Source organism: Cydia strobilella, chromosome 4, assembly GCF_947568885.1.
Source record: "Cydia strobilella chromosome 4, ilCydStro3.1, whole genome shotgun sequence".
NCBI lineage: Eukaryota > Metazoa > Arthropoda > Insecta > Lepidoptera > Tortricidae > Cydia > Cydia strobilella.
In genome coordinates, this window is record NC_086044.1 from 1,918,182 (window position 1) to 1,940,494 (window position 22,313).

General features: G+C 41.0%; 4 protein-coding genes across 4 annotated transcripts; 2 read left to right on the forward strand and 2 right to left on the reverse strand.

Annotated features, from left to right (window-relative positions):
- The first annotated feature begins 4,957 nt into the window (after nucleotides 1-4,957).
- On the forward strand, nucleotides 4,958-14,073 carry LOC134740442 (pre-mRNA-splicing factor CWC22 homolog). The gene is made up of 5 exons (XM_063672875.1): nucleotides 4,958-6,109; nucleotides 6,537-7,194; nucleotides 7,954-8,092; nucleotides 10,639-10,729; nucleotides 12,472-14,073. The coding sequence occupies exons 1-5, from the start codon at nucleotides 5,083-5,085 to the stop codon at nucleotides 13,539-13,541; spliced, it is 2,985 nt and encodes a 994-aa protein (XP_063528945.1). The 5' UTR covers nucleotides 4,958-5,082; the 3' UTR covers nucleotides 13,542-14,073.
- A 1,013-nt stretch (nucleotides 14,074-15,086) lies between these two features.
- On the forward strand, nucleotides 15,087-19,665 carry LOC134741125 (uncharacterized). The gene is made up of 6 exons (XM_063673893.1): nucleotides 15,087-15,164; nucleotides 16,194-16,317; nucleotides 16,600-16,677; nucleotides 17,385-17,464; nucleotides 18,317-18,478; nucleotides 19,477-19,665. Exons 1-6 carry the CDS (start codon nucleotides 15,093-15,095, stop codon nucleotides 19,630-19,632), a joined length of 672 nt encoding a protein of 223 aa, XP_063529963.1. The 5' UTR covers nucleotides 15,087-15,092; the 3' UTR covers nucleotides 19,633-19,665.
- An 853-nt stretch (nucleotides 19,666-20,518) lies between these two features.
- LOC134740443 (rRNA-processing protein UTP23 homolog) lies at nucleotides 20,519-22,276 on the reverse strand. The gene is made up of 2 exons (XM_063672876.1): nucleotides 22,059-22,276; nucleotides 20,519-21,178 (listed from the first exon to the last, which is right to left on the reverse strand). The coding sequence occupies exons 1-2, from the start codon at nucleotides 22,176-22,178 to the stop codon at nucleotides 20,546-20,548; spliced, it is 753 nt and encodes a 250-aa protein (XP_063528946.1). The 5' UTR covers nucleotides 22,179-22,276; the 3' UTR covers nucleotides 20,519-20,545.
- On the reverse strand, nucleotides 21,040-22,283 carry LOC134740445 (anaphase-promoting complex subunit 13). Its single transcript, XM_063672880.1, has 3 exons — nucleotides 22,196-22,283; nucleotides 21,735-21,958; nucleotides 21,040-21,178 (listed from the first exon to the last, which is right to left on the reverse strand). The coding sequence occupies exon 2, from the start codon at nucleotides 21,955-21,957 to the stop codon at nucleotides 21,745-21,747; it is 213 nt and encodes a 70-aa protein (XP_063528950.1). The 5' UTR covers nucleotide 21,958; nucleotides 22,196-22,283; the 3' UTR covers nucleotides 21,040-21,178; nucleotides 21,735-21,744.
- Nucleotides 22,284-22,313: the final 30 nt, after the last annotated feature.

The window sequence follows — 22,313 nt, forward strand, 5'->3', positions numbered from 1 at the left end:
TATATTTCTTATTTCAAGAATAATATAATATAATAATATTTAAGCCTATGTACATCCCACTGCTGGGCACAGGCCTCTTGGGCTATATATCCTCACGTTAGCCCAATGCGGGTTGGGGATTTATTTTCTGACCAAATCGGTCGATCTCGTCTGTACTGGCCTTTAAACAACTTCCAGTTTATAACTGTTCCAGCGTAACCAGTAGTTCCCGAGATATTATAATGATGTGACGGACAGAGACACGGAGAGACGAGTCGCCCCATAAAGGTCCTTTTTACCCTAACAACATCGGGCAATTTCCCTATAAAAGTATTTAAAGTAAGTTTCTTTGCATACACTCACTTTGTTAGAAATTACGCAAAATTGAACCCTATATTTTAGAAATAATGTTAAAAATCATGGTGGTAAGAATATTCCCTCCGCCTTATAAAAAGTATCATAGCTGTTATCCAATCACTACGTCATAACGACGATTTGAACTTGAAAATGTTAAACGCGAATTCGTTGCTTAAAAAAACATTATTAGACCGCGGGCCAGGAACAGATTTCCATGACCAATCGCCTCCCGGGCGAAAACTCGTATAGTGATCGGCTGAATATTTTGTTTATTCAGAATAGCATCTAAACTATCATCTGACAAAGTATCAAGCGAGGCGATGACTAAATTTTTTATAGACTTTATTTGCTGCCATTCCTCAACCCACCAACGGAGCGGCAGCTAACGTTCACGAGGGTTCATCATACATAGCCGTTAACCTATATAAGAGTTTTCGCCCGGGAGGCGATGACTGACGAAATTTGCGCCTGGCTCGCGGTCTATATCTAATTCTGCCAATATTATACTCAAACGCTTAAAACACATCCGCGAGTGACAACGTGTGCTCAAAGGCATATTTATTTACCTATTTATTTTAAAATTTAAAGAGATGTTAGTGGCCATAATTGCTTGTGTGTTATTAGCAGTGGTAGCACTAATTTCATCGATAGAACTGGTTTACTTGTGCAGGAATAAAAACGAGCAAAATAAGTTTTTACGATGTGGTACGTATTTTTTATGTAGGTAAAGAGACTTGTTTTAAGTGTTTTCCGCATGAATAGTTCTTGTAACGATTACAAACTTAGTTCTTAACTTTTTACGGTATTATTGATGAATTATTAATTATTCGTTAGACTTCGCGTTTAATAGTAGTTACAGCCTAATTGTTCTACATAGAGACACATTTTTTTTCACCACACCAGCTGGTAAAAAGGCTGTCTTGATTGTTCAAAAACTGATGAGAAAGTTGCATTTTATTCACATGTGGGGCAAAGTAATCATATGCTAATTTTGAGTTGTTTTCTTATGTTAGCTAGTAGAATTGACTTTTAAATGATGATTTTGAATGATAAATATTTAATTACGTTCATTTGGATTAGATTTTGTTTGATATCTAACAGTTATTATTTTCTTTGGGTTGGTGTGGCGAAAACTTGAAAATTTTTGTGTTTCACTCGGGGGCAAAATTTAACCCTCGTGCTTTAAAACCGTCGCAACACTCAAGATTCCATTTTTCGATCCACTCGCTACGCTCGTGGTTCAATTTCTATCTTTGGTTTTGTAACTCAAAATTTTTCATTTTTATACAGAATATTGTTGTCGTATAAAAACAAAACATCCCATTTGGATCCCATTTGGAACCATTTTTGGATATCTACTAGACAGACTATACTTCCTTGTTGGCTCTAAACCTGTTAAGTAATGTATTTATTTAGTTAGTTAGTTATGTGTAGTAACCTTGGCCGACGCCGGCGCCCGGCAAACTAGTGAATCTAGTGATTATGAGTAGTTATGAGTTTGACGCATTTTTTTTTAATGATGAATAGGCAGGCGTTTGACGTAATTGTATTGGTTGGGTCGCTGCAATAGTAGAATATTAGGTATGTACGTAAACACTTTATTGTACATAAGACAGATTACAAACACAATGAAAACAAAATATATACAATGTACAAAGGCAAACTTATCCCTATAAGGGATCTCTTCCGGTCAACCTATTACCTATTTTTATCGTTATCAAGCTATATGCGAAATTACATTTTTATAATTGTAAGAAAAACGGGAAAGCGCGCAGTTATATTCTAACTTGCGTTCCTAAAAGGCTGCGTAAGCAGAGAATCACTACACCCAGCAATGACCTTTCTGATTAAATGGACATTTATATCAGATTGATTTATTAATTCCAGTATCATTGGCAACACTACGGAATAAGCTGAAAGGGATAAACACGCTCAAAGAAGAATCTGCCGCTAACGGAAACGGAACCAACGCTGAAACCGTCTGAGAAGAAAACTAAAACCCACGTCAACATTCAAAATGGCGCCCAACGAACCACGAATAAAAGGGATGTAGAGTCTGTGCGGAAAAAGAAGAAGAGTCGTAGAATGTATGGGCTCTCTCCGCACAGACTACACTTTGGTAAACCATTTCCGTCAGTAGAAAAAGGCGGCTAATTTCAAAAATTTAGGCGCGAGGGGTTGTCCTCCCAAAGAAAATTTGAATTTCGCGCTTTTTTCTACTGACTAAGTGGGTTTGGCAGAGTATACCTCAGGCATAGCCATCCAGCGGGGTAAAATGTAGCCAGCATCATGGGCACCCTGCCGCAAGGGATAGACTTGGGGGACCTTCCATATATTTTTGGGTATTTTGTCTATTAATAGTTTAATTTTTAAGTAGTTTTATTGAAGCAAAGTTCTTTAGGCGCGACTAGAGGGTAAAGATTTTTTCTGACGGAAGTAACGCTCAGTAGTGACACACGCACAATAGGACACGCGTCAAAGTGCCAACATAACGATAAACTTCATCGTCAAAGAAGTTTTACTTCAATCGCGCGTAAAGATTACACGCACACACTTTTTTAATGTTAATGTTACTTAGTTAACTCAGTTTATACATATGTTCCCTATAATTATTACTATCAAAATATGGATTTTTTTAGTCTGTTTTTTTTATCTTGTCAGTAGAAAAAGGCGGCAAATTTAAAAAATGTCGGCGCGAAGGAAATTTGAATTTCGCGCTTTTTTCTACTCACAAAATTTGCTTAACCAACTATAATTTGTTTTGTTTATAAATAAAATAATAATAATATATATAGATATATTTATAGATAGTTTTAAATGTTTTAATGTTATTTTGTATTTGTTATGTATTTAAATTATTACAAACTACCTACAGTTTTAATATGTAAATATATCAATATTATCAATAAATAAGGCACGCCGTGGGGTTTAGTAACGTAAAATAAAACTAAAAAAAAAGAAAAAAATAACAAGTGGTTTATTTGTGCCTACTGCATACATGTACTAGTACCTATTACTTTGATTTCATTTGTAAATAAAACATGTAAATTTTATTGAAAATTTTGGTTAACCGTGACCGAGCGTCAGCGAAGATCTCCCTTTCAACTTGTCAAATGAATGAATTACGCAAAACAGTAGGGTCCAATAATACCAAAAGGTACAAGATACTCATATGGATGTGAGCATACCTAATCGTAATCGCGGTAGGTATCGTATTCCAACTTAGTGTAACCCGTTCGAATTAAAAAACCGCAAATCGATGTACAGGTTAGCCGTTTGGCACACGCATATTAGAGGTCAAAACAAAATTTTTGACCCGCAGTTCCTAAAAAAATTTCCCCGGGATACAACCTTGATATTTTGTGTCAAAAACTAAACAAACTATACCAACTGATGAAAAGGCGCAGTTAAAGGGTTAAAGAGTTATTTCCCGTTCGATATATGGATATTACGTATCATTTTATGATTGATATGTACCGTATCTGCAGTACAGTTCCATAAGTCTCGTAAAATAGGTATTGAAGTAGAACTGTGTCAGTTTGTAAAATAGAAAAATTAAAAAAAAATGTTATAATGATATTATTTTCAAAATTGCTTTCTTGGGGTTGGATATGAGGATATCACGTCACGTATCATTTGTGGTATATTGTATTTAAAAAAATGAGCCATATCGTATCTGGAGGAAGCCCAAACTTGGTATGTTTCGAAAATTATTTTTGTTTTAATTAAAAAAATATGGCCGAAATGTAATGATGTGATATATTTTTAGAATCGCCTCAAAAAGCCCTTTCGTATGATACCACACACGATAGGTTTTGGATTTTTAGGAACTGCGGGTCAAAAATTTTGTTTTGACCTCTAGTATGCGTGTGCCAAATGGCTAACCTGTACATCGATTTGCGGTATTTCTTTGTAATTGGGGTCGAGCGGCTTCCGCTAACTTAGAAGAAGTAGATATTTTTTTTATGTGCATAAACATGTTATGGAATATAGTTCAATTAGGCGAATTCTTCGAATCCCTAATATTTTTTCCCGTAAAAAGTAATAATTTTATAAACAAATACTACTTTTTGTTAATCAGAGATTCTGAGCTCAAATAATATGTGACAAATATGCAAGAAGGGAGATCGAAATTTCGATGTTTGCGATAGGCTCTCTGAAAACTATACCAATCGTTTGTGCTTAAATGGTCCGTCAGTATTATTTCTACTTCATTCTAGCATGTTTTGAATCATTCATAGGAAAAGTACTTACCTAAAACTTAAGGTTTAGCCATGGTTTGGCAAAAAGTACAATTTTAGGTCGTTCTTGGGCAGGGTACGGTTTTGGTACGCATGCCGCTCACAAAATGCGAAAAACCCACGAAGGTAGGAAAAACCTTACTAAAAAGTACGATCTGTCAGCACTGGAAAGAGATATTCCAGATATTTCTCACTCGGTGCGGTAGTCTGTTACGGGACTTTGAGTATAAAATCTTGATAAAATCGCATGCCATTTGTTACAACGTCTGTAGGAGCCTTTACTTATACGCCTTTTACAAGCATCCACAAAAACAAGAAGCATAGACAAAACGTTTGAAAAAAAACCGTAGCTGTCATTGTCAAAGTCAAAATACAAAATGGCCACGGGACTCTTTCTCCGAATGTGCGTTTTGGTTTAGACTCGTATTTTTGTGTAAAATAAAAATATAATTATCATTAGAATTCAGTTTTTTTTTAACTATTGTGATTGTTAATTTTCTTTGTCATGGATGCGGATAAAGATCGTAAACGCAAGAAAGATAAGCATCGTGATGAAGAGAGTCGTAAGGAAAAGAAGTCTAAAAGGGCTCGTTCCCAGGATAAAGATCAAGATAGAGATTCAAATCGAAAGCGGAGGCATTCTAGATCCCAATCACCAGCCGTCAAGCGCGAAAGAGATGACCGGAACCGCGAGGAACCTAAAGAACCGGAGGTCAAAAAGGATGTTCCTGAAAGGAAGGCCAAAGATATAGACATGCTGAACACGAGAACTGGCGGTGCTTACATACCACCGGCGCGGCTGCGGATGATGCAGGCGCAGATCACGGACAAGTCTTCCATGGCGTACCAGAGGCTTGCATGGGAAGCCCTGAAGAAGTCTATTCATGGTCACATTAACAAAATTAACGTTGGCAACATAGGCATTATTATCAAGGAATTATTGAAGGAGAACATAGTCCGCGGACGCGGTCTCTTGTGCCGTTCAGTCATACAAGCCCAAGCGGCGTCTCCAACATTCACAAATGTCTATGCAGCATTGGTAGCTGCAGTCAACTCTCGCTTTCCAAACATTGGTGAACTATTACTTAAAAGGTTAGTCATCCAATTTAAAAGGGGTTTCAAACGGAATGACAAACCTACTTGCATATCATCAGCCTCATTTATTGCTCATCTTGTGAACCAACGAGTTGCACATGAGATTATAGCTTTAGAATTGTTAACTCTACTTGTAGAGACTCCTACGGATGATTCCGTTGAGGTGGCGATAGCTTTTATGAAGGAATGTGGTCAGAAGCTTAGTGAGGTGTCATCAAAGGGTGTGAATACCGTGTTTGAGATGTTGCGTAACATTTTGCATGAAGGTCAGTTGGACAAGCGCGTGCAGTACATGATAGAGGTGATGTTCCAAGTGTGGAAGGATGGGTTCAAGGACCACCCGGCGCTGATCGAGGAGCTGGAGCTGGTGCCGGAGGAGGAGCAGTTTACACACTTGCTGATGTTGGATGATGCTACTGACCCTCAGGATATCCTAAGTAAGTATTAACCTAAAAATAGTAACAATTAATGCATATTAGATAAGTTACTTGCAAAGTAAAAAGAACTGCAAAAGCATGTTAAATAAATCCCAGACAAATCTATGAGAGGGTAACATTTGATACAGGTTACAAGCTTTTCAATGTGATCCTGGCAATATATTTTATCTGTAGTTGAATATTTAGTGTTTTATTATCTTTTTTTTAGAGATTATATATTTTAATAAATACTTTAATTTCCTGCAAAACTCTACTGTAGCCTGCCTTATGATTTGTGTTGTCAGAGTTGAGATAAATAGAATTCACACACACAAAAAAACCCGGTACGTGGCCGGCACCAATTAATTATGGACACGGTATGGTACATAATTAATTGGTCACCTGCAGATAAAATTTACTTACTAATCTCAGCCATTGACTATTTCAGATGTCTTCAAACATGATGATAAGTATGAAGAAAATGAGGACAAATACAAGACACTAAGCAAAGAGATCCTGGGATCTGATGCAGAGTCAGGAGAAGAAGATGGCTCCGGAGAAAGTGGTAGCGAAGAGTCTGATGATGAGGAAGAGGGCGGGGAACAGAAGGAAGTCACCATCATAGACAATACGGAGACAAACTTAGTAGCATTACGGAGGACTATATATTTGACCATTAACTCAAGTTTGGACTTTGAGGAATGTGCACATAAGCTAATGAAGATGCAATTGAAACCAGGACAGGAAGTAGAACTCTGCCACATGTTCCTGGACTGTTGCGCCGAGCAGAGAACATATGAGAAGTTCTACGGATTACTCGCACAACGCTTCTGCAATATTAACAGAATGTACATTGGTCCGTTTGAGGAAATCTTCAAAGAGTCATATTCCACAGCTCACCGATTAGACACAAATCGCTTAAGGAATGTCAGCAAGTTCTTTGCACATCTGCTGTTCACCGACTCCATAAGCTGGGAGGTCATGGAGTGTGTGAAACTCAATGAAGAAGACACCACAAGTTCGAGCCGCATTTACATCAAGATCCTTTTCCAAGAGTTGGCGGAATACATGGGGCTGAAGAAACTGAATGATCGGTTGAAGGATCCGTAAGTTCTGACTCACGAGGTGCTAGCATGCTGTTTTTGGAAAAGTAGCAATTTTCATGATAGCATGCGAGCACCTCGATTTAGTAACTTAGTAAAGCTTTGCTCGATCCCTCAGTTACGAATTATTGCAATAGTAAATTCGTAATTGTTCAAATTTAGAATCTAAGGTTGGATTTTTTTCATGTGTATTTTCAATTTAATGTTTTTATAAAATTTCACTTTATGAGCAACCGAATAGTTGGAACAAACTTCCATAAGACGTGGTTCCAGCACAAAATGTGAACCATTTTAAAAATAAATTAGACAAGCATAACATTATATCTAGTACTCGTTCATGATAACTATGTTTTTTTATGATTACTGGATACAGGCCATAACTCGGACACCTTGAAAATTCTAACTATAACTTGTCTGAATCCAGAGCTAAACTCAGATCCTACTGTGATTAAAAAATTACGTAAGATCTGAATTCATCAGAAGCCAAGAAGCAATAGAAAATTGGAATATACACCAAGCTGCATGTATTAGCGCAAGCGAGAGTGAGTTGACCGTAACTACATAACTATGCAGAAAACGTCCAACTCCATTTTGTTATCAATGCAGAAAGCAACCAAATCCACTGAGTTATGGTGTAAGTCACTTTGACAAAAATAAAAAGTTGGTTGCTTTCTACAGAACTACGGTCAGTTGGCCTCTTGAGTACGCTTGAGATGTCTGCGGTAGCCCCAGTGAGTGAGTAATGAGGTCTCCGTGTTGCAGGACGCTGCAGGAGGCGTTCGGCGGCGTGTTCCCGCGCGACAACCCCAAGAACACGCGCTTCTCCATCAACTTCTTCACCAGCATCGGTCTCGGAGGCCTAACTGATGAGCTCCGGGACCATCTTAAGCAGATGCCCAAGGTATGTCAATCTTGTGTCACAGATAATGCAATACTTCTTTCGAAGCCTACACACACAATAATATAGTCTGCATCTTCGCAAATGATTTTTCGCCAAAGGCCCTAATCTGTTAAACAAAAGCCTTTGTTCCTTTTATGCGTGCGCGTGCCCATTGTTGGTGAGCGCGGGACCATTGTGTATCAGCGAGTGGCATGCGGGACAAAACCGGGATTACACCGTTTACGTGGTTACCGACCGTTGCTCCGTTGTGTGAGCGAGGCAGCGCTATGGACGTATATCACGATGTCCCGTTCCGCCTGAAGACGGCGTTAGAACAACATCAGAGAAAACGGCAACATCTGAATTTCAATTTATTTTACTAAAATTCTATTCCCAGAACAGTTAAATTAATAATTAAATTAAATTGTATTTAATATTGTCTTCGGTTACCGCGATAGTTACTCATGAAATAAAACTATGAAAACGGATTATATCGCGTATATTGAATTTATAATACATCCCGACGTTTCGAACTCTTTACAGCGTTCGTGGTCAACGGGTGACTGAGGAAAAATTACAAAATGCAAAAATACCCACATACTAAAATAATGAACAATCATAGACTACAAACTTTAAGGCTGGTTGTACATGCAAAATCGGTTCATAAGGCTAGTTATACACTATAATTATTTTTCAAGTAAAGATATATATATATACGCGATAAAAATAAACTATGCCGGCTCCAACCCTACACCACGGACCCGAGAAGATTTAATTCCCTCCTAAATTGTAGGAGGGTATCCCAATATGGGACCGGCAACAAACTCGGCGGGACACATCTTTTCAAAACATCAGAATGTCCAGCATCATCCAACACTACGGTCTCACAGTCTATGTCTCGCTTGCTCCTTTATCAGGTGGACTACAGGATCCCAAGCTGGTGGTAGAGAAAAGCCATCTTCCCTATTAAAGTTTGGATATTTCTTAATCTCAATGGCCTCGCGCAGCATTCTGGGTATGTAACGCTTCTCCTTGGCAAGAACCAGAGGCTTATCAAACTTGATTGAGTGATTGGCTTTATCCATGACATGCTCACAGACAGCAGACCTAGGTCGACGGTGCTTGACATCAGCTATGTGTTCCTTCACCCGAGTGGAAATGCTCCGTTTCGTCTGCCCGACATATGATAGGCCACACTCACAGTCCAGCCTGTACACTCCTGCAGTCTGTAGAGGGGTATTGCATTTTACAGGCCTCAGGAATTGTGACATCTTCTTCATTGGCTTGAAATATGTTTTTATAGAAGCACGCTTCAAGATGTGGCTGATCCTGTCCGTGACCCCCCTGACAAAAGGCAGAATGGCAGGCCTGCGCTCGACTGTGGGGATCTTAATGTGGGACCTCTGGTTGACCCGCGGTATCCTGAGCTCGTTTGCCTGGAGCGCGCGCCTGGCATGCTGGAGCTCCGCGGCCAGATGCTGGTCATCACATATCCTCTGGGCTCTCTGAAACAAAGATTTGCCTACTGTAACAAGTTGACTGGGATGGTGATGCGATTTGCCATTTAAGTACCTATCAGTATGAGTAGGTTTCCTATACACAGTGCGACCTAGGGTGTTATCAGGATTTCTTTTTACCAATACATCTAAGAAGGGGAGAGAACAGTCTTTTTCCAACTCCATAGTAAATTTTATTTTGCTATGGATGGAATTTAGGTGATCCAAGAAAGTTGAAACACTACTTTTTGGAAGTATAGTAAAAGTGTCATCTACGTATCTTTTAAATATCTTCGGTCGCACAGGAGCCAGTGAGAGTGCCCTCTCCTCGAAGTCCTCCATAAAGATGTCAGCGACTACTGGAGACACCGGAGACCCCATGGCCACGCCGTCGACTTGAAGATAGAATTCACCATTCCATAGCAAGTAGCCAGATGTAAGGCAATGTTCCAACAGCTTAGCATATTCCTCTGACATGTTCTGCTCACATAACCTCTTCTTGACAATTTCAATGCAGTCTTGTACCGGTAGGCTTGTTTTCTCTACCACCAGCTTGGGATCCTGTAGTCCACCTGATAAAGGAGCAAGCGAGACATAGACTGTGAGACCGTAGTGTTGGATGATGCTGGACATTCTGATGTTTTGAAAAGATGTGTCCCGCCGAGTTTGTTGCCGGTCCCATATTGGGATACCCTCCTACAATTTAGGAGGGAATTAAATCTTCTCGGGTCCGTGGTGTAGGGTTGGAGCCGGCATAGTTTATTTTTATCGCGTATATATATATATCTTTACTTGAAAAATAATTATAGTGTATAACTAGCCTTATGAACCGATTTTGCATGTACAACCAGCCTTAAAGTTTGTAGTCTATGATTGTTCATTATTTTAGTATGTGGGTATTTTTGCATTTTGTAATTTTTCCTCAGTCACCCGTTGACCACGAACGCTGTAAAGAGTTCGAAACGTCGGGATGTATTATAAATTCAATATACGCGATATAATCCGTTTTCATAGTTTTATTTCATTAAATTGTATTTATTAATTATATGTAAAAACACCTTTTGTGTTCAGAACGTGCCGCCGTCGATCACGCAGATCCAGGTGTCCAGTTCGTCCAGCAGCGACTCCAGCTCCTCTTCCAGCGAATCGTCCAGCTCCAGCGGTAAGTCCACTTTACTATATTAGCTGCTAGAACTTACCATCGCCGTAATATCCTAGACCTTGTAAAATTTTCACTGGCTATGACAATAAGAATTGGTTACTAATAGAACTTGCAACCCGAACAAGTTGCGGTTGGGTTGGGATGCTTTACTTTACATCATGGTAATTGATTCGTCTCTTTGTTTATGCTGTTAATCATAACACAGCAGTGTATGCTGCTGACATTTTTATCCTTTTATTGAACAATAAGTAAGCTGGACAAGAAATATTATTATACAGGCTGCTTCTGTTATCACTGACCAAACTCTGAAATCAAATCAAATGGGGATGTCAAGAAGACCCTTTTTAAGACTTTTTGTCAATACTTTTACACGTGCAGCCTGTGGACAACTTACACGAAAAAGACCCTCAATGCCCTGCGTGTCCAATACAATAATGGTTTCCGCATGCTGATGGGACTGCCACGTTACTGTAGCGCTTCGGGGATATTTGCGGAAGCTAGAGTGGACGCGTTCAGTGCTATAATCCGCAAACGTACTGCCTCCCTCATGCGCCGAGTACGTGACAGTTCCAACAGTCTGCTTCAGCTCATCCCTGGAAATCCAGCTGGTGCACTTTGGGGGCACTGGAATGACCTACATATGGGTTCTAGAGGCACAGTATACATATAATTTAATGTAAATAGGTAAATGTAATTTTAATTGTAATTGTAATTTTAATTTGACTTCTAATATAAGTATAATGTAATGTCAATTTATTTTATGTATTATTTATTAAGTTTAATTTGTAATTTTTATCTATGGGTTTTTTGCCTGAAATAAAAATATTGATTGATTGATTGAAATGGGGTTTTTTTAGCGGTAAACGCGCAAACTTGTGTCTTAGTGGGGTATGTAGGTCATACTGAACCACTTTTACTATGGTGCCAACCCCAAAATCGTGAGAAAAAAAACTGCCGTTTTTTTCGCTATTTTCGGGGATGCCCCACAGTAAAAGTTGTTCACACAAACCAGTTGACACAAGTTTGCGCGTTTACCGCTAAGAAAACCCCATTTATTGTGGTCCATGTCAGGGAGTATTGGGATCCTCGGTGTCGGCATCTCCAGTGACGTCCAGTTCCGTAGCCACCTGGAAGAGAAGGCTGCACTGGCATCCAAAAAACTCGGGTGTGCTCAATAAAGCGAGGCAATACTTTACTCCGGGGCAAAGACTGCTATATAAATCGCAAGTCAGACCCCATATGGAGTACTGCTGTCACCTTTGGGCAGGAGCACCTGGATGCCAGCTTGGACCCTTCTACTCAGTCCTAAGGCGCGTTGTACGAATCGTCGACGATTCCAAACTCACAAGCGGTATTGAACCTTTAAGTCTTAGGAGAGACTTCGCCTCCTTGTGTGTGTTCTACCGCTTGTAACAATGGGCTGTTCTCTTTCCTCCCGCGGCTGTGGAATCAGATCCCTTCCGAGGTTTTCCTGAGGGGCTACAGTATGGGGTTCTTCAAAAAAGGTTTTTAGGTTTTTAAAGGGTCGGCAACGCGCATGTAATATCTCCGGTGTTGCAGGCGTTCATAGGCTACGGTAACTGCTTACCATCAGGCGGGCAAAATTCTTGATTGCCACCGACGCGGTATTAAAAAAATATTCACCTCAGTTTGGTCAGTGATAACAAAAGCAACCTGTAGAATTAAAATCAATTAGACGTCATTTCCACTGTCTCTGATTAAAAAAATACATTTTTTTACAGAATCCGATGCAGAAAGCAAAAAAGATAAGCGCAAGAAATCCAAAAAAGATAAAAATAAAGACAAAGCGCAGAGTCCGGAAAAAGAAAAACCTGTGGAGCGCTGGGGACACGACGGGTTCTACGACCAGCACGGGCCCGGGGCACGCCGCGACCCCGGGCCCGCCAGACCCGGCGACGGGTTCGCCCGACCCCGCGACTCCGGCTCCCACAGATCCGACGTCGGGTTCGCCCGACCCCACGACTCCGGGCCCCATAAACCCGACGACGGGTTCGCCCGACCTCGCGACTCCGGGTCCCACAGACCCGACGACGGGTTCGCCCGACCCCGCGACCCGCCAAGGCGGGACAGGAAAAACGGAGATGACCGAAGGGAAAGAGGTCAAGATGATTCTAGAAGACAAGATAGAAGGAACGATGACAGACGAGGAGAGGACTATAGAAGTGACAGGGATAGCGGCTACGAAGACTCCAGAAGAAACCAAGAAGAGATAAGAAATGAAGGGCGACGCAGAGATGATTCGAGAAGCGGCAGAGATAGCGGAATTGAAGACCGTCGTAGAGATGAGTCTAGAAAGAATAGAGACAGACGTGATAAGGATGATATTAGAGAAAGCGACGATCGGCGACGGAGAGACGATGATCGTGATGATAGCGACGATGAAAGAGCCAGACAAAGGGAAAACAGAAGCAAAAGAATTGACAAAGATAAGAGTAGTAAAGAAAAACGGAATGCAGACAGAAGGAATAGAGAAAATGATAGCGATTCCGAAGAAGACGGAACCAAAAATAAAGAAAGAAAACGCAGAGATTCGAGCGAAGAGAAGCGAGGTAAAAAGAAAAGCAAAAAAAGATCTGAAAAGGAAAATATTGAAAGTGATCGGAAAAAGGATAGAAGGAAAGAGAGTAGTTCAGATTCTGAAGATGAGAGGAGTTCTAAATATAGGACAGACGATGGTTGGGATATAAGAAGAGCAAGTAGTATAAGAAGGGAGGCTCCGACTGGGTACTGGGACAGTTACAAAGTCAACCCCAGGGAGGAAAAGAGGTCTAAAGATAGGAGGGAGCGCTAAGCAAAGTTGATTGCTCAAAACAATACTGCGGTAACTTTCTCAATCGGAAGAGTATACAACCAAGTGAGGAAACTGCCTTAAAAGTCCCCAGCAATCTCGGTTTTTCATACAAACGTAGTTATGCTCTCATTTTAAAAATAACTAGCTAGATAGCTCTGAAACTTTGTACTTACAATAGGATAAGGTCTATGTCTGTTATTAGTTTATGTAGCTTTAGATACAATAGTTAAAAAAATACTGCGAATTTAAGTTTTTCATACAAAACTTGTTTTTTGCTCTATTTCGTTTGTTTTATAAACTGGAGCTATATAAACATAATTACAGGCCTAGATATACCTCATTCATATTGTATGTGCAAAGTTTCATTACAATCCAAGACGTAGTTCTAAAATGAGAACGAAACTCCGTTTGTATGGGAAGGTGAAATTCGGCCGAGCTTGCTGGGGACTCTTAATCGCAATTCAACTACTAAAAAGTAGTGAATACCAAAATTATTTTGTAACATGATTTGCAAAATATCCGATTTGTAAGACTTAGGAGTAATTCCATGTGTTAAATAAGTTATTAATTAAATTAATGTGAACATATTTAGTAATTTATTATTAATTTCCTTGTCCATGCTTTCTACCTGGAGTCCATTTCCGAGCAAGCGAGAGATTCCAAAATTGAACCACGAGCGTAGCTAGTGGTTCGAAAAATGAAATCTTGAGCGTTGCAATGGTTTCAAGGCACGATTGTTAAACAAATTTTGCCACCGAGTGAAACGCAACATTTTTCACCACACCAACACAAGGAAAACACTAAGTAACTAAAATATCAAAGCAAATCGATTCCAAATTAATGTTATAAAATATTTATCATTTAAAAGTCAATTGTACCAGCAAACATAAGAAAACAACAAAAAGTTTGCATTTAATTACTTTGCCTCACATGTGAATAAAATGCAATCAGTTTTTGAACAATCAAGAAAGCCTTTACCAGCTGGGTGTGGTGAAATAGTTATTTACGATACAAGTGCGGAAAAGAGGAAATTCGAAACGAGTGGCGATAAATTAAAACACGACCGCAGGGAGTGTTTTAAATCGACACGAGTTGCGAATTACCTATTCGCACGTGTATCGTACAACGTTTTACAGTACATATGGCCCTTTAAACTTTCGACATATGCACGAAAAGTGCTATTTGACATATTATACTACTCTTTGTATTTGACGCACTAGTGCGAAAAAGTAGCACCATATGTACTGTAAAATAACATATTAGCTCTCTGCACGAATGCGGCGCTCGCCTGGCGGTTACTAGGTAACTATGTAAATTATTTAATAAGCATTATAAGCATGGAGACTATACCATCCATAGTAATAAGTATGAAAACGTCGATGTTTCACGTTGAAATAACGCACAGACAAGACGGACAGTTCAATGACAGTATCTATGGTACTGTTATTTGATAAACGATAGTACTCCGAAGACCGAAGGAATTAAAGTAATACCAAAGCATAGCTGCAGGGTGTAGCAATGGAGACGTTGCTGGGTGCAGTGGGGCCCGACATGAGTCCCGTCTCCGGGTCCTCGGTGTCTACAGGAATTATGGCCACTTCAGCTCCTCTGTTACCGGCCAAGGTATGGTCAGTATGGTATAAGCATACCTACCTATAGTTAATAGCATATTTTTCATGTTAAGGCCATCTTACAACTTCCGCCATTTAGTCATGGAAAGTATAAGCGCATTTTCAAATGCATAACATGACGCTAAATGCGAAAAAAGGCGGCTAACAGAGTCGTAGGTACATTCCCGAAGGAGGAGTCTCCCAATTCCTTGGATCTTTGGCTTTTTATTTTTTTTATTGTGCAAGTGGACTCTTCAAATGCTATACTTATTATGGACACGCCTATAGTAATTTGGGTTAGGTAGGTACAGTCGCCATCAGATATATCGGAGCGGCCAAGGTGTTCACAATATCTGTACACGCACTCTAAAGCCTTGACAATAGGCGTGTTCAGATATTTGTGAGCGCCTTGACCGCTCCGATATATCTGATGACGACTGTACACTAGGTTAGACGGACTCAGATACGTTTTCAAAACAGGTCGTCGGTTCGAACCCAGACATGTATCTACCACTTATCCCAACATACAAACCATCACCCCACACCCGCGTCTCCCGGTCCGTTCCAGACTACGCGGCGCGAAGCCGCGAACGCGAGTGTGGAGTCGATTTCGCTGATTAGCGAACTAGAACTCCAAACTCGCGGCTTCGCGTCGCGAGTCGCACACGAGTGTGGAGGAAGCTTTTATGGCTGCTGCGCGGCGACGCCATTTTCCATAGCGCTGACTGGACGCCGAAGCTCAAAGGACGCTAGTGGGGGTTATCTCTTATTAGACCGCAGCCTGGACGAACGCGACTAGCGGGCAGCGAGCGGCAAATAAATTAATAAAGGCCGTTCATACATTTGGTCGAACGCAATGTTTAAATGGCCTTGGTTTGCCGCTTGCCGCCCCGCCAGTCACGTCACAGCGGAGCAAGACACAGCGATCGGACCTTTCGTTCCCACCTATGGCCGCCGCTCGCCGCTGCCGCCGCCGCGCGATGTAGTGGCCGGACCATTATAGTCAGTAGTCTCAAGAACTAAATGTCTCGCTCACACTCAGGTATCATCAGAAGTGCGAGTGAAACAAAAAGTGTCGGCTCCCAGCTACTTCGAGTCGCTCAGTGAAAATGCTGCACCGCCATTCCGACCCCCGGGCAAGCAGGCGCGCCCGAGGATTCTTATAGGCACAGTATCATAATCATAAAATAATACTATTCAAACGGATTATAACTCATATAATAAATTTAAAATACATCCCGACGTTTCGATCCAAATGGAAATAACCTGACCAGGAATATTAAATTTTACTCCATCTCCATAACATTTAACGTTTAGCCCACACAATGAGGGCAGCACCAGTCATGCACCTAGCGAATAGATTTTACACATTGAATACGATCAATTAATCTTTGGTTTTGTATTGTATGAACTTGTGGGAGCTATATAATTATGTTAACCATTAATAGGCACCATCATGAGCGAGCGGGAGGCTGTAGAGATGGTCGCGGCGGCCGACGCTCCTCTCGGCCTTTGGAAGTATATCTGTAAGAACTGCTTTTATAACTAGCTTATAAATTTACTAGCTTTTGCCCGCGATTTCGTCTGTGTGGAGTTATTAATTTGTGTAACTTATTTTTTATCCAATCCGCTTTTTATCGATTCCCCATTCAAACTTCCACCCCCTTAAAGGATGACTTCCGGGATAAAAACTACCCTTTGTCCTTCCCCGCGACTCAAACTATCTCTACACCACAACTAAATCGGTTCAGCGGTTTAAGAGTGAAGAGGTATCACTGCAGTTACCCTAACAGACAGACAGTCAGAGGTAAGAGTGAGACCTCTTCTCTCCGATTTAGTTGAAATTTGGTGAAGAGATAGTTTGAGTCTCGGGAGGCCCGGGGAAAGACATAGATAAAACAAATAATGCGACAGACAGACACACTTTCGCATTTATAATATTACTAATGAAGTATGGATATTGTTATGGCCAAATCTTGTCATCAATTACTTTTGGCTCGTTACAATCATCGTCTAAGAAAGTAGAGCGTACTTTATACCTATAGGAACTAAAATAGAAATTCGATGGGCCAATCTACAACCCACTCTGTCTGGTTGTGTACTTATATAAGGAGGTAAGCTGAATTGTCTATGCTTACCTTTTTCCAATAAAAAGGTACTAAAATTTATCGTTAGGTTACTTGTGATTTAGTATCTGAGATATTTTGGATAAATACTTGTCTTGATATTTCAGATAACTTTGTAGTGGAAAAAAATATAACAGAAAACTTCAATCTGTCCGAGCGTCAGTTCCTTGCGAGTCTTGTGTGTGAGGTAAGCTTATTTAACTCGTAACATTACTAAGTATAATAAGCTACAGTAGTAGCGAGCGCTGCGAAGTCGCGTAGCCGGTGACAGTCACCGGCTACGCGACTTCGCAGCGCTCGCTACTACACCGGGTGACTCAGTTTCCCTATATAGGTAGGGTAGGTCTTGTCTTGGCTTGGCTAGTTTTATACCAACAAACAAAAGTAACATCAGACATATATAAGTAGCGTGTACGTAAAAACTAGCCAAGTCAAATCCTGAACTTTATATAATTAGATCCCGAGGGAACTAGAACTTGGCACCCTTTCTGAAAGACTGATATATGAGCTTCTAACCTACGTATACGCCAAACGACGTATCCACTTACCTATGAGTTGCTGATCTGGGTCACTCTCACTTGCCACTAGGCCAGGTCGGTCGCCGTTTCTCCAGAAACTTCCTGTCTCGCACAGCTAAACTGTGGAATAAACTGTCGCCTGCGGTATTTCCGGAGTAATTCGGACCATTCCGACCTTCAAGAAAAGAGCGTACTCACTTATATATCTACTTCCCCACCTTAAAGGACGGCACCGCGCTTAACCCCTCTGGTGCTGCGGGTGTCCTTAAGCTACGGTAACCGCTTGCCATCAGGCAACTCGTCTGTTCGTTTTTCGTTCGTCTGCAATTCCAGAGGTGTTACATGCGCGTTGCCGACCCTTTAATAACTTGTACACTTCTTTTTTTAAGAACCCTTATACTATAGACCCTCGGGAAAACCTCGGCAGGGACCTATCATTCCACAGCGTACGCGGGAGGAAATTTCTCGCGTTTGCCTCCTATATTATAAAAAAAAAGTTAACTTATTTTTAAATGTTCGAGGTGACGGACTACGCGGCACAACGCGACTTCACCGCGTTCAAGTTGGCGTTACTCATCACGCTCTACCTCGACACGCACAAGTACTTCAAGTGGTACTACTGGCTGTCTCCGCGCGAGCTGTGGGTGTACTTTATAGAGAACTTGATACGACACACCATTGAGGTGGGTACAATGACCGTGGAGACGCAGACTGTTAGAGCTCTTTCCCACTGACGTCCAGTTTTTTGCGGGATACGGTTTTCTCCAGGATCCCGTTTTAGTAGTGTACGTGCTATTATAGTAACGTTCACACGAGCATTCTGTTTGGGATACTGCACGCATAGTACAGAAAACTGGATCCTGCAGAAAACCGTACCCGGAAAAAACTGGACGTCAGTGGGAAACCGCTCTTAGAGATAAAGAGATGTAAGCGCACCAATTCGTATTTCAAGTGGAATCGTGAAATATTAACTAAGAAAGCGGAGTAATTATGAAAATAGCTATAAGCAAGTACTATTTAGCTTAGCTGGTTTAGTAGTTAGGTATTAGCTATTTTTAAATTAATATTTCGTGATTCCTGGCGACTTGAAGTACAAATTGGTGCGCTTCCTAAGGTGCAGTTACAATACATTCATTGGAAACAGTTACGCCATTGCAACGCTTGACATGGCATGTTGCTACAGCAGAAAGTGCTTCTTAGCTTGGGTCGTATAAAACCTCATGCCAAGGATCAGTGTCGGGGCAAGACCAATATTTTATGTGGGCAAGGTACATTTAGCAAGGTCCAGGCCCTCTGGTGGCGCAAGAAATAACAAACACATTTTTACGTTAACTAGTTATACTTTTAAGGCGCGAGGCCCCCCGGACCGCGAGGTTGTAGGTGGTGGCCCACGTCACCTCTGCCACAGAATAAGTAATAGTATGATAACAGAACGGCCACGCACCGCCCCGCCCCGACTCGAATTACCTCGCCCCGCGACAGCAGATTGACGGCCGTTTGCCGGCCGCTCAGTAGGTACTATTTATTAGCAACTTACTCACACTATGACGCACGACGCGTGTACAGACGTGCCGTTTACACATAGAAACGCAAGTGATTTTTTATGTATAGCGTGTCCACCCTGTGCCTCTGCCAAGGTGTCAAGAGAGAGATTGAAAATAAATGATTATACGTTTCCCAGGACTCCCCCGACGGCCAGGAAGTGTTCGAGCCTGAAGAGAGCTACGACATCCTAACGCACTTCCACGCCGCGTACGTGAGCAACCTGCCGCTCGTGCACATAGCCACCTTCGGCGCCACTCGACTGCGGCTCAGCTGGCCCTTCAAACCCAAGTAGCAGGGGCGTAATAGGGTAGGCAAGAGAGCAAAATGCCACGGGCCCCAATGTGGTTGGCCGCAGGGACCGGACAACCCTTTCCGCGATAAAACCCTTTCAATGGGCGACACTTAAACACGGCTAACACATTGAAAGACTTTCCCTTTTAAACTGCAAGCCCATTCATACCCTTACCTTTGACTAACCCTTATTGAAAAGCTAACCAAATATAAGGCTAGCCCTTAATAAGGGTTACCCTTATCTTTAAGCGCTTTTTATAAAGGTTTCCCTTTGCGTGAAAGAGACAGGATTAGTATATATCTACGGTAGTGTATGAAAAGGAAAGAAAATACGTGCCTAGTCAAAGAACGCCGCCGTCGCCGCCGACGATCGCTCGGATTCGAAGTAATGTGTGCTTTATGAACAAGGTAGACGACTTAAATTAGCACGCTTATATGCTAAAAGGGAAGCCCTTTATAAGGCTAACCCTTATAAGCAAATATGCAAGGTGTTGGTGAGCGGATGATAAGGGTTTTGTAAGGGTATTTGGGCTACCGATTACTCAAATGTGGTAGCTTTATATAAGGGTTTTTAAAACCAAAACAAAGGGTTTCGTCTGGCAAAGGGTATGGTGAGTTAAGCCTTATGCAATACCCTTATAAAACCCCGATAAGGGATAGCGGGCCGGTCCCTGGTTGGCCGGTCCAAGTATTATACAGATAGTGACAGCATAGGTTTTACCTGTCAATCTTACGATTTTTATCTTTTTTTTTTGTGGCCTGGATTTTAACCCTAAGTCAAATCCCATAGAACAAAACTAGAGACGTAGAACCTATGCTGGCACAATCTATAAAATCCTTTGACAGTTGCCAACCAAGTGAGAACGAATACAGTATTTTAAAGAATATTTTCTTGTTTAAACCATTTATTTTACTTAAGCATTCACAGCACTTTTCAATTGCTCCTTCAAATGTTTGGGCAACTTCTTTTTCTTTCGCTTCCTAACTTTCCCCTCGCTCACTCCTGCTTTTGCTTCTATCTTATTTGCAGATTTATTTTTCTTCCTTTTGCAAGACAAAGGATTAGGGTTGTGAGACTTTTTCTTTTTAATTAGCTGTTTAGTTTCTTCTTGTTTGAGACCAAAGGCTTCTTTCATGATTTTCAATGCCTCATTTTGAGTTTCAGTAATGAAAGGGTTGGCTTCTAGGGCTTTACCGGCCTTGTCATAGCTTGCTTGTGAAGGTTTCTCAAAAGTAGGAGATTTATTATGTAAATATAGAAGAGGTATACCAGCCTTCTGCCTTAGTTTTTCTTGTAAGTCCCTGTCTTGTGTTGCCACTATATAATGTTTTGGATTTTTCTTACCGACCATAGACAAAATACAGTTAGCTCCAGATATGGCTTCTTTGTGCCCACATTCGTGTGTGCCAAATTGTTTTAAAATAGTCAGGGCACCATGAGTCTTCTTGGCGATCTTTTCCGTCTCGATTATGATGCATCTTGTGGTCAGGAGTTTTACTTGGCTATTCAGATATTTGGGTACTTGGTCTTTTATATTAATGTGTTCCTAAAACAGTAATTGTACTGTAAATAAACATATTTTACATAGTTATACTATTGTTTCATTTTGTAAGCACTTCACACACTTAATTCAGTAACTGATGACAGGGATGCAGCTATAAGTTGACACTTCTATGTATTGCTGGGTCCCTGTCAAGGACTGAATTAGGTGTGTGTGAATCGTTTTAGCAACTCCTCATGAACATTCTTGTGTGTCAATGGCATAGGAGTGATTTTAGACACAAATAATTTATTAGTGGCACTGTCAGCACTGACATGTTGAGGAATAATCACCTCTTACAAAACATGTTGAGAATACAACTACTGCAAGATATTTTACTTTGGCTGTCTTGGTTGATGCACTTATCAAATGAAGATTATGTATGTAATAAATATCTTTATACATAATGAAGTACATAATAGAAACAATTATAATCATTATAAATGTTGGCTGTATGTAACTGCCATTTTAAACATGGCTTACATGGTAATTAAAGAATAATTTAGCCATGTGTACAGCAGCCTAAAATTCTAAGTTTTTAAGGTAGACTAGACTAGAATACCTAGGCTAGATTACTGCTCGGTGTTAGCGGCGGGCTCGGGGAAGTTCTCCTGCCAGCGCATGCTCTGCTCCTTGAGCGTGAGGTGCGAGTCCGCGCTGTCAGCCTCGGGGTCCGGCAGCTCCTCCGCCGGCACCGCGATGTCCTCGTCGGGCAGCCGCTCCGCGCGCCACTCCTCGTCTACCATGTCCAGCAAACGCCCGTTGCGACGGTATTTACTGTCCATTCTGAACAATTAAAACAACTTTAAAACACGTTTTTATTACCCACGTGTGGTTTAGTGACCGAGCAGTAACCTAGACCGGGTTTTAGCAGTAAAAAACTCACGGTGAATGCCGCGAAGCAAAATGTTCCATCGATCAAGACTTGGTAAGGCTGGTGGAAACCGAAGTTGTTATAGTAGAACTTAAGATATTTCTGGACTTTCTTGTAGCGTGTGATTTTCATTTTGTTGGCTTACGAACCTGTTTTATGTAGAAGCGTTTACAATTACAATACAAGTGGAAAACGAAAGAAAAACATTCACTTAAAGTCAAGATCCCACGCTGTTATACCATAGACCATTTGACAGCTGTCATTTTA